At 39.9% G+C, this 12,827-nt stretch overlaps 1 protein-coding gene across 1 annotated transcript in view; it reads left to right on the top strand.

The window, feature by feature from the left end:
* The window catches only part of nlgn1 (neuroligin 1), an 819,589-nt gene extending 814,320 nt beyond the window's left edge, over window positions 1-5,269 (top strand). Inside the window, exon 6 of the mRNA XM_070882308.1 lies at window positions 4,444-5,269. Coding sequence (XP_070738409.1) covers window positions 4,444-5,269 — 826 coding nt within the window. The remainder of the gene's footprint in view (window positions 1-4,443) is intronic.
* Window positions 5,270-12,827: the final 7,558 nt, after the last annotated feature.

Raw genomic sequence — 12,827 nt, 5'->3', positions numbered from 1 at the left:
TTTCATGAATCCATGCTGCGTCTGCTTGATTGCACTATTCCTATCCAGATGTCCCGCTATTTCTTCCTTAATGATAGTTTCAAGCATTTTCCCCACTACAGATGTTAAACTAACCGGCCTATAGTTACCTGCCTTTTGCCTGCCCCCTTTTTTAAACAGAGGCGTTACATTAGCTGCTCTCCAATCCGCTGGTACCTCCCCAGAGTCCAGAGAATTTTGGTAGATTATAACAAATGCATCTGTTATAACTTCCGCCATCTCTTTTAATACCCTGGGATGCATTTCATCAGGACCAGGGGACTTGTCTACCTTTAGTCCTATTAGTCTGTCCAGCACTACCTCCCTAGTGATAGTGATCATCTCAAGGTCCTCCCTTCCCACGTTCCTATGACCAGCAATTTTTGGCATGGTTTTTGTGTCTTCCACTGTGAAGACGGAAGCAAAATAATTGTTTAAGGTCTCAGCCATTTCCACATTTCCCATTATTAAATCCCCCTTTTCATCTTCTAAGGGACCAACATTTACTTTAGTCACTCTTTTCCGTTTTATATATCTGTAAAAGCTTTTACTATCTGTTTTTATGTTTTGCACAAGTTTACCTTTGTAATCTATCTTCCCTTTCTTTATTGCTTTTTTAGTCATTCTTTGCTGTTGCTTAAAATCTTCCCAATCCTCTAGTTTCCCACTAACCTTGGCCACCTTATACGCATTGGTCTTTGATTTGATACTTTCCTTTATTTCCTTGGTTATCCATGGCTGGTTATCTCTTCTCTTGCCGCCTTTCTTTTTCACTGGAATATATTTTTGTTGCACATTATGAAAGAGCTCCTTAAAAGTCCTCCACTGTTCCTCAATTGTGCCACCGTTTAGTCCTTGTTTCCAGTCTACTTTAGCCAACTCTGCCCTCATCCCACTGTAGTCCCCTTTGTTTAAGCATAGTACGCTCGTTTCTGACACAACTTCCTCATCCTCAATCTGTATTACAAATTCAACCATATTGTGATCACTCATTCCGAGAGGATCTTTTACGAGGAGATCGTTTATTTTTCCTGTCTCGTTACACAGGACCAGATCCAAAATGGCTTGCTCCCTTGTAGGCTCTGTTACATACTGTTCTAAGAAACAATCCCGTATGCATTCTATGAATTCCTCCTCCAGGCTACCCCTTGCGATTTGATTTGACCAATCGATATGTAGGTTACAATCCCCCATAACTACTGCCGTTCCTTTTTCACATGCCTCCATTATTCCCTTGATTATTGCCCGCCCCACCATGAAGTTATTATTTGGGGGCCTATAAACTACGCCGATCAGTGACTTTTTCCCCTTACTATCTCTAATCTCCACCCACAATGATTCAACATTTTGTTCATTGGAGCCAATATCATCCCTCATAACTGCCCTGATATCATCCCTTATTAATAGAGCTACCCCACCTCCTTTCCCTTCCTGCCTATCATTCCGAATCGTCAGATACCCCTATACGTTTAATTCCCAGTCCTGGCCACCTTGCAACCATGTCTCTGTAATGGCCACCAAATCATACCCATTTGTAATGATTTGTGCCGTCAACTCATTTACTTTATTTCTAATGCTGCGTGCATTTAGGTAGAGTGTTTTCATCCTAGTTTTTAAACCTGGTACCATTCTAGTAAATGTCTTCTGCACCCTCCAAGGCATTGACATCCTTTCTAAACTGTGGTGCCCAGAATTGAACACAATACTGAGGCATAACTAGTGTTTTATAAAGCTTTAGCATAACTTCCTTGCTTTTGTACTACCTCTATTACTAAAGCCAAGGATCCCATATGCTTTTTTAACAGCCTTCTCAACTTGTCCTGCCACCTTCAAAGATTTGTGTACGTACACCCAAGATCCCACTATTCCTGCATCCACTTTAGAGTTGTACCATTTCGAGCCTATCCTCATTCTTCCTACCAGAATGAATTATTTTGCACTTATCTGTGTTAAATTTCATCCGCCACGTGTCTGCCCATTTTATCAGTCTGTCTATGTCCTCCTAAAGACATTTACTATCCTCCTCATTACTTACTACATTTCCAAGTTTCATATCATCTGCAAACTTTGAAATGATGCCCCTCTATACCGAAGTCCAGGACATTAATATATATCGAAAAGAGCAGTTGTCCTAACACCGACCTATGGGGAGCACCACTGTATACTCCCCTCCAGTCTGAAAAACAATCGTTCGCCACTACTCTCTGCTTTCTATTCCTTGGCCAATTTTGTATCCATGCTGCCTTTAATCCCATGGGCTTTAATTGTCAAACATCTTTTAAAAGTCCATGTACAGCACATCAACAGCATTATCCTCATCAACCCTTTCCGTTACTCCATCAAAAATTTGTCTTTAACAAATCCGAGCTGACTTTCATTTATTAGCCCATACTTTTCCAAATGCCAATTAATTTTGTCCTGGATTATTGTTTCAAAAAGTTTCCCTACCACTTACATTAGGCTGATTGGCCTGTAGTTGCCAGGTATATCCCTCTGCTTTTTTGAACAAGGATGTAACATTTACAATCCTCCAGTCCTCTGGCACCACCCCCATATCCAATGAAGATTGTGCCCAGAGGCTCTGCATTTTTCACCCTTACTTTCCCCAGTAACCTAGGATGAATCCCACTAGGACTGGGTGACTTTTCTACATTGAGGACTTCCAACCTTTTAAATAGATTCTCTTTATCTATTTTTATCCTATCCAATATCGCTACTGCCTCCTTCTTTACTGCTACATTGGTAGCATCCTGTTCTCTAGTGAAGACAGGTGCAAAATACTCATTTAGTACCTCAGCCATGGCCTCTGCCCCCACAAGAGTATCTCCTTTTTGGTCCCTAATCGGCTGCATTCTTCCTTTGTCTACCCTTTTACTATTTATAAAATAATTTTGGTTTCCCTTTTATGTTAGCTGCTAATCTATTCTCATACTCTCTCTTTGCCCCTCATTCCCTTTTTTAGATCTCCTCTTTATTTTTGATATTCAGCTTGGTTCTCTACTGCATTATGAACTTTGTAATTGTCATAGGTCTCCTTATTCTGTCTCATTTTAACCTTTAGTCATCCAGGGAGCTCTAGCTTTGGATGCCCTTCCCTTCCCCCTCGTAGGAATGTGTCTACTCTGTACCCAAAGCATTTCCTCTTTGAAGGCCTCCCATTGTTCAATTAATGTTTTGCCTACCAACTTTTGATTCCAATCCACCTGCGCCAGATCCCTTTTCAATTCACTGAAGTTAGCCCCCCTCCAATTAAATATTTTTATACTTGATTGTAACTTGTCCTTTTCCATAACTATTCTTAACCTGATGATATTATGGTCACTGTTCCCATAATGCTCTCCCACTGAAACATGCTCAACTTGCCACATATTCCCCAGAATTAGATCCACCATTGTTCCCTTCCTTGTGCTAGAAACACACTGATCAAGAATGTTCTCTCGTACATTTTTCAGGAATTCCTTGCCCTTTACATTGTTACTATACCAGTCTCTATTAGGATAATTGAAGTCCCCCATTTCACTACTCTGTAGTTCTTGCATCTTTCTGTAATTTGCTGGCAAATTTTCTCCTCTAGCTCCTTCCCATTATTATTGAGCTATAGCACACCACCCAGTCATGTTATAACTGTCTTTGGTCCCTCAACTACATCATCCTCTTCAGTGCTATAATAGTTTATTTGCTCAATACAGCCACCCCCTTTTTTTCCTTCTGTATCTTCCCTGAATAAATTGTAGCCAGTTCTCAATCCTCCCATTCTTTGAGCCTAGTCTCTGCTTTTTCCACTATATTATAGTCCCATGTGACGAGTTGTGCCTGCAGCTCACCAACCTTATTCATCACCAATGATCCCTCTAATTTTTTTTTGGGGGGGGGAGTGGGGGGACGCGGCCCCTTAAAACATCTGCACATGTGCGTTTTTCCATTGAGAAACCAGCAAGCAGCATGCGCGGGAGCTTCAGATAATTTCACAGCCATGCAGCTAAATGGGAACATTGTTTACCACGCTCCATGCAGTTATGTACATGCACTGCAAACTCTTCTTAGAATGCTTTGAATTTGCCTCTTAAAAATAAAAAAATGGGGAATTCTAGCTTTGAGTACTGAACAAAGTTGAAAAGAACTGTTGGGAAATAGGCATTGAACAGAAGTAAGCCAAAGAATTTCCAAAAAAGGTGATATTTCTGTCATACTTAAGATTCACCTTATAAAGGTGATGAGGGTCTGTACTGTACAGTTAAATATATATTAGCATTGCTGTATATGTCATCAGCAATACTTTATTTAAAGCATAGACAGCAATATTTATTGCAAGCCATTTCAAAAATGATTATTGTGTAAAACATATAATGGAATGTCTGGGGAATAAAATCTTTTTTTTTACGTGATTCCTTCATGATCCATAAAATCCAAATTTATTCCCCACAGTGACCCAAATCAACCTGTTCCTCAGGATACTAAATTTATCCACACGAAGCCGAACCGTTTTGAAGAAGTCGCCTGGTCACGATATTCTCAGAAAGATCAGCTCTATCTTCACATTGGACTGAAACCACGTGTTAAAGAGCATTATAGAGCTAATAAAGTCAACTTATGGTTGGAGTTGGTTCCTCATTTACATAGTCTAAATGACATTTCTCAGTATACTTCTACAACAACTAAAGTCCCTTCTGAAATTACACACAGACCATCAAAGAAGTGGTCTGTTACCACCAAACGTCCTGTGACATCAGTCTTTCCTACTGTCAAGCAGGATGACCAGAAACATTCAGCAGGTCCTTTCTTGGTTGATCAAAGAGACTACTCAACAGAGTTAAGCGTTACTATTGCTGTTGGAGCCTCCTTATTGTTTTTGAACATCCTTGCCTTTGCAGCATTGTATTATAAGAAGGATAAGAGGAGGCATGATGTTCATAGAAGATGCAGCCCTCAACGTAATACCACCAATGACTTGACTCATGCACAGGAAGAAGAGATTATGTCCCTACAGATGAAGCACACTGATCTCGATCATGAATGTGATTCCATCCATCCACATGAGGTTGTTCTGCGGACAGCCTGTCCTCCGGATTATACATTAGCAATGAGGCGATCTCCAGATGACATACCTTTAATGACCCCCAACACCATTACAATGATTCCAAATACCTTACCTGGAATGCAGCCTCTCCACACATTCAACACATTTACTGGAGGACAAAACAACACTCTTCCGCATCCTCATCCCCATTCACATTCAACAACCAGGGTATAGCCAGGCAAGGAATTTAAGAAAACAAGAGCTCAAAGAAATGTGAGATTGCTAGTGAAGATCATATTTAAATTGGTGTTCATGGTGCATGACCATTACTAAATAACAAGAGAAAACAATCTATTGGTAATTGTATCCAATACTGTTGGGTATATTCCTGAGAGGCAAGTAAGTTTGGACCCATCTAATCAATTTTAAAAGTTCTCATAGATGGCAATTTATCGCAGTTCTGTTTGGAATGGAAAAGTATTTTTCTCTGAAGACTTGGAACTATGCGTTTTGCTTTGGTGCCAAAAGCAATGTTGTACTGTTAGGCATGTGTGACACAAATGAAGAAGGATTTAAAAAATGAATATTGAAGACTACACAAATGCACAAGGAGCAGATTCATAGGATGACACAAATTCTGTTTATTTTATTTTTGGAACAATGCCATTGTACAAATTTACATATGAAATGTACATGAAGTACTTGCTATTAGGTTCTGGGTAGAATATTCATGCACAAGGATATGACTGCTCTCTTTCAGTAAGACAGAAGAATAAACCAATTACTGCCATGAACAGCTTTTTGCAAAGTGCTAGCAACACAATTTTGGCAAACATGGGAACAGGACATTTTTAGCACGATACGCATGATTATTTATCTGCTTGGTGACTGTGCTGCTCAGTAAGCTGTGATAAGGACATACTTTGCATCCCCATTCAAATTCGTATTAAAAAAAATGCTTCCTTCATCGAATGGCACAAACTGAGGAAGAGTTTGATGCAAATCCAATACAATAAGTTCTTAGTAGTTTTAATGAAAAAGATCAAAGAAAGTAGTTTTGTATAAATGTGTGCTAGAATAATTGTTAAAGTGAACACTCACAGTCATAAATTGTAGAAAAGGGAATTTTCAGTGTTGTAATTCTTCTTCATCAATTTCCTTCTCTTTTCTAACATTATTTAGTGCCAATTTATTAAACAGACCATGCAGTAAGGGAAGTCTTGTTTGCTGTAATTTATCTCGAGGTATTTTTGAAGTGGTTGACAAGAGAATGTTTGCCCTAAGTTTATGCAGAGGCTGATGAGGAGCCAGACCCTATGCCAAAATAAGTGAAAGTTCCAGTAAATGCCGAGTCAGAATTAGTTTTATTAATGGACAATTTGATAGGATTTTATAAGACTGCATATGCAGTGAGAAGGATATTACACTTTCTAATAATCCAGAACTATGAAGATGAGGCCAGTCATGCTGTACTAATACTGGCATATGATATTTGACAAAATGGCAGAACATCATTATTGTTAATTATCCTTGTTTCTATTAGTTATGTGAATTGAAAGTTTACAACTTGCTCAATATAATGTTACCATGTAGCATTGATTAGATGTAACACCACTGCCACTTTTTAAGAGGATATTAATGTTGCCAGAAGTACTTTTGCCAAATTATTTTTATTTTCTGTGATATGAATGGCTTACAACATTTGTTTGATTTGTTGTGCATGCCTAAAAGCTCTTTTATTTAATTGAAAGAATGTTTAAGTAAACTTCATCTTTTGCCCTTTTTCAAATATTAATTGCTGATATCTTTGTCTTACAGTCATTTAAATCCTTCCTCTGAACATTTGCTCCACATGTACAATTAGTATGTAACAGATTCTATGTGGTTCACTTTAAATCACATAGACCTAAAAGAGACTTAAAATAAATAATTTAATGCTGTATACATATTTGCTGTTCATTTAAAGTATTTTCTAGTAACCGCAAGAATCAGAACTGATTTGGAAATGTTTTTCTGACAAAAGTTTCTCATTAATAATCTGAAAAAAGGAGCAATTGGAAGAAAATCCATCAAACAGGTTTGGGATTTGTGAGACAATTTGTAATGGGAAGAGATAATGCTCGCTAATTACTTTATTCAATGTTAAAAATTAAAAGAAAGTCTTTGGATTTTAGGGTTAATGGGCTCTCATATAATAGGTTGTGATTTGAAAAGAAATTATTTAATTGTTTTCATCCATTGTGTAAAAAAGTAACCTCGTACATTTTTCTTAAGTTTACTTTTGATAATAACATGCAATGGTGAACTAAAATTCATTTAAAATTAGGATACAGAAATTTCTGCCTTCTGTAATATTGTTTAGTTGATAATATATATTATATATATAATATATATATGTATATATAATATATATATAATATAATAAAATATGGTCTGTTTTCCGTAAATTGATTACCTTGGAACTGCTGTAATTTTATAGCATATGGCTTTTATTGTGTTAAACATCAAAAAGGTGGATTACAAAAACTACTTGATAGCTGACATCATTTACACTGTAATCACCCTGTAGCAAACAACAGTTTTTTTTATACTTTGTTCACAAGAAAAAAGCTTGCTCTGAGGTTCCTTGAGAAGAAACAGAACTGTGTGAAAAATCTAAATATTTTGTAAATATTAGAAGATGAGCACTCTGCTCTGACAGCTATCAGTGACGTTATCTGTAAAATGTATGTAGAAGGTTTAAAGATGTTTATAGTTGAGGGCATGCAGTATGGCACCAGTTGAAATTCCCTTTACATTCGGTATGGACGTGCTATTTATGAAATCTTACAATGATAAAAGAGTTCTTGGGAGAAGGTGTGAAGTCTGAATGAATACTTATAAAACTTTTTCCTGCAATATTATGATTTCATCATCATTTGGAAAATGTTATATTTTCACATTTAAAATTATGAAATGTTATCATAAACTCAGACTGAACTTATGACATATTGCAGCTTTAATTGTTGTAAGAAGACAGTCACTGAGATTTAATGCGTGTATTTCACATGAATATTGTGACACAACTGGGGAAATTAAAATAATAAGGCTGTCAAAAGTGCCCTGACACTTCTTTGTTGCTTGTAAATTGTTTTTCTTGTGCTGTTTGTTTGAGGTAATTTGCCCTTTTCATTTTCCAGTGATAAGTTGTATTTGAATATTGCTACTTAATGTAAGCAGCATTAGATAATTTGACTGAGTGGTTCTTCTTGTGGAACATTCACCAAAAACATTTGATTATTAAAGTGCACAAAAATCATTTGTTAAGGATCTTTTCACAGCCAGAGTTCACAATATAATGCACAGCCTGTTTGTGTTAGTAAGTTTATAGCCTAGCACATCCAATGATTTTTGTCATTTTTATTTATCAAACATTTCCCTGCCATTTGGCACGAGCAGATACAACCTATTCATTTTATTTGTAAAAGCTTGATAGCCTCAGGTGACTATACATCCATGACTTTAAGAATTTTTTCATATAATTAATAAATATTATCATTTTTAACTTGTCCAGGCTGTTCCTCATTGTTCATTAGTCACTTGCCACTTTGTGATTGGAGCCCCTGTTTTACCATATGCACTTAACATAGGCTAAAATCTTTTCCAGAAGTTTAAGGAAGGAATGTTTTGACATTAAAATGTCTTTATTTTCTACTTGGGATGTAATATATTTTTCCAATATCCTCCCTGCCTTGCACAAAGATGGTGATTTATGCTGGAGTATTGTTCAGCAGATGTCTGCAGCCTTCTGGTATTTTGCCCAAGTGGCAGTTTTTCTTGTGAAGGTCCAGACAGCAAGTATCAGCAGGCTATTTAACTATGGAATGCATCCACACCCAAGCCTTATCTTCTAATCACATGTACACACACGCACATTTGCCAGCAGCAGTCATTGGATAGTTATCAAGAATAGGAACCCTGGTTAATTTTGCAGCACTCCCACTGCCAGCCCAGCATAGACTATGGATCGAACCTATACTCTTCCTGGTTCTACCTTGCAATGTACTCGTGATCCATTATAGGAACTCGAGATATAACAGATGGCTGTTACTTTAGAGTTGTTATTTTACAGGAACTGTCTAGTGTGGGCAGATAGAACCCTGCTCACTTATCTCCACAACCTGGATTTGAATCTTTCCCAGACTGGCACGATCAAAGTCTCGCTCTTGCTCTCTCTCTCTCTCTCTCTCTCTCTCTCTCCTGCGTTTTAAAGTGAAATTAGTTTTGAGCTGTCTCAACTCATTTGCTTTTGGGTACTGGCCTACAGAACTGACTGGCAGTGTTACTCAGAGAGTCCATTGAGGATACATGTGGAGAGAAATGAAAAAAATACACAGGTGCAGTAAATGCATTGTTGGAACAATGTAACATAAATTCTATTCAATATCTAACTTCCAACTTCAGCAGGGGCATAAAACGGGAGGTATCAGATCGTCCATTCGTTCTACACCCAGCCTGATTTTCCTTTGCATGGAGGTTGATGGAAGTTCCGCCCATTGTATCTCTGACCTGGAGTGTATGCTGATACTGATTCAACAGTGGATAAAAATGCAAAAATTCCCAATCCCAGAATCAACATCTCTCACCTTTAAGAGCACATTATAAACCTAAAAAATTTTTACAAAAAAAATGTTATTGTGTAGCCGGTGGTCCTACATGTTAATGTCTTTGCTGATGCTGCCGAGCCTGATGATCAGTGCAGTTTAAAACTCTGTACCGTATTATACTGTCAGTTTACAGTGTTTATATCTGTATATAGTTTTATTATTGTACAAATAAAATTTCTAAAAACAATAATTTGAAGCTTCTCTCTTTGAAACAGTTATGCCCCAATAAAGGATTCTTGTTAGATATTAACCATAGTCCTTCATAGCAAACTTTGACGCTATTGGTTACTTTATTAAAACTGGATGCCTACTTTTTTTACAATAGGGATATAATGATAAAAGGACATGACGTCAGATTGAGTTTTAATTTGAACTTAATTCCCCAGTACAGTGGAGGTGAGTTCTGTTGTTGCTGTTCAACAACAACTTTATTTATAGAACGTTTAAGGTATTTCACAGAGTTGTGGAGAAAACATAGATTTTGAAGCAAAGGAGAAAAGATTATGGGCTCAATTTTTCCCGGGTCATTTGGACCGTTTTTTTGGCGCATGCCGTTTTTTCTGGCGTAATTATTTAATTCAAAGTTTCCCCCTGGAATCTGCGCCAGCATAACTGCTTTAGTTACAATTTTTCTAGGTTTTTTTGACGTAATTTTTCCCTCATGTCTGCGCCAGTTTTTCGCAGTTTGCCCCCAATTTTTTTATCGTAGGTCGGCGCACCTGGCGACTCCCAAAAACCTTCTGGTGAGTTAACAGAAAGCAGCGCACATTGAAAAATCGGCGCTGAAATACAACGTTTTTGGAGGGAGTCTCTAACACTTGAAATATCCATAATAAAGTTCACCTTTTTTACCTTTCAATAGAATACATGGAAGTTTCTTGGATTTCTGAAGATTTCATTTTTTTTTTACTCATACGCCACCACCGAACGTCTTCAAGCAGGGCTGGAGAGTTGTAGTGTCGGCCGTCAGAATCGGCCCCGCGCCCGGACATGGGATCGGGGCTCGGCTGGAAAACAAACCCGGGGGAGTGGGGGCGGGGGGGCAGGGGTGGGGGCAAGAGGTGGCGATCAGGAGGCTTCCTGAATTGAGCCCAGGGAGGGAGGTGTCGATCGGAAGGCTGCTGCACTGAGCCCGGGGAGGGAGGTGTTGATCGGAAGGCTGCTGCACTGAGCCCGGGGAGGGAGGTGTCAATCAGAAGGCTGCTGCACTGAGCCCGGGGAGGGAGGTGTCGATCAGAAGGCTGCTGCACTGAGCCCGGGGAGGGAGGTGTTGATTGGAAGGCTGCTGCACTGAGCCCGGGGAGGGAGGTGTTGATCGGAAGGCTGCTGCACTGAGCCCGGGGAGGGAGGTGTCGATCAGAAGGCTGCTGCACTGAGCCCGGGGAGGGAGGTGTTGATCGGAAGGCTTCTGCACTAGGCACAAGACTGCAATGAGTTTGGGGGATAGGGGGACAAGGGGAGAAGTCACAAGACTGCAATAAGTTGGGGGGGGTGGAGAGAAGGGGCGATGTCACAAGACTGTAATGAGTTGGGGGGGGGAGAAGGGGAGATGTCGCAAGACTGCAATGAGTTGGGGGTGAGGGGGTGAGAAGGGAAGAAGTCACAAGACTGTAATGAGTTGGGGGGGGGGGGGTGGGTGGAGAGAAGTCCACCATTCAGACCTTGGGGAGAGAGAACAAAGAAACTGTCCTGCCTGCTGTGTTAATAATGGAACAAATAATGAAAATGATTCCAATTTAATGTAAAATATATTTTATTCAAAAGTTTAACAAACAGTTTGTATCTAAATTTAATAAAATTATTCTTATATCAAACTTTGAAGTTTTCAGTTACAATCACTTACAAATTTTAAAATCACTTACTCTAAGATCACTTAGAAACTTTAAGATCACTTGCTAACTTTTAAACTTATAAATTTACATAACTTACAAAAATCCTTTAATTTGGGAAACAAAGGTTACAACAGTAACAATATTAATAACAACAACAACAGCAGCAGCAACAAAGAAAGGCTGCAACCATCTCTCCTCCACCTTATTCTAAGACCGCCTGCCGCGCTTGTTCTTGGTGACTCCACCACCCCTGCCCACAGGCGGTAGCGCAGTGTTTCTGGGGTTGGTACCAAGCTTATTCTTTCGAAGATCTCGAGTAGTGCGCACTTGTTGAGGGGTCGAGTGGTGGCAGCACGCAATATGGAGGGCCCGGCTTGAGGTTCTTCAGAAGCTGGTGTGGGGATTGGAGTGGGAGTGGCAATTGATTCTGTGAATGGGCGCGGGGTCTGGACATGTTCCGTTACTGCAGCAGCTAACTCTAACATGCCGTCCCTCATGCGCCCTGACAGTGTCTCAACAACCTACAACATTCCCTCCCTCATGTTGAGCAAAACTGTCTCAACGACCTGTGACATTCCCTCCTTCATGTTCAGTGATAATGTTTACACCATCTCTGATATTCCTTTCCTGATGTTCACTGACAGCGCATTACCTACCTGTGACATTCCCTCCCTCATGGTCACTGACATCTTCCAATTTCTTGTGAGATTACTGTTACTTCTCCTGACAGTCCCGCTACCTCATCACTCACCCCACTGATTGTGTCCAGGAGTGATCGCGTAAGGTCAATGCTCTCCCCACTCATTGCCATCACCTGAAACACATCTGTTAGATCCCGCACCTCAGGAGAGCGCGGTCGAGCTCTCCTTCCCCTCCTCCCCATGGGTGTGGATCGCACCCCACCATTGGGACCCACAGCCTCAGAAGGTGGGGCCCTGGGTGTGCCTCGCTGCACCACACCACTGGGAATCGCAGCCTCGGACATTAGGAAACCATGGAATGTCCCAACAACACTCAAAACACTCAAACCACTAGTCACGGAAGGGGCTGTCACCTCAATGGGCGACACCAGCACCTCCACCAAATCAGTAAAACAGTGGGGGCTTCATCCATCTCCATCCCCTCCCCCTCACCCTCACCCTTTTGCTCTTGGTCTGGAGGGTGGGATCGGAAGATGTTCTCTTTATAGAAACATAGAAAATAGCAGCAGCAGCAGGTCATTTGAGTCTGCACCGCCGTTCAATATGATCATGGCTGATCCTCTATTTCTTCACCATATTCCTGCTTTTTCCCCATACCCCTTGATGCCTTTTG

Source organism: Pristiophorus japonicus, chromosome 6, assembly GCF_044704955.1.
Source record: "Pristiophorus japonicus isolate sPriJap1 chromosome 6, sPriJap1.hap1, whole genome shotgun sequence".
Lineage (NCBI taxonomy): Eukaryota > Metazoa > Chordata > Chondrichthyes > Pristiophoridae > Pristiophorus > Pristiophorus japonicus.
This window is presented reverse-complemented; position numbering and strand designations above follow the sequence as displayed.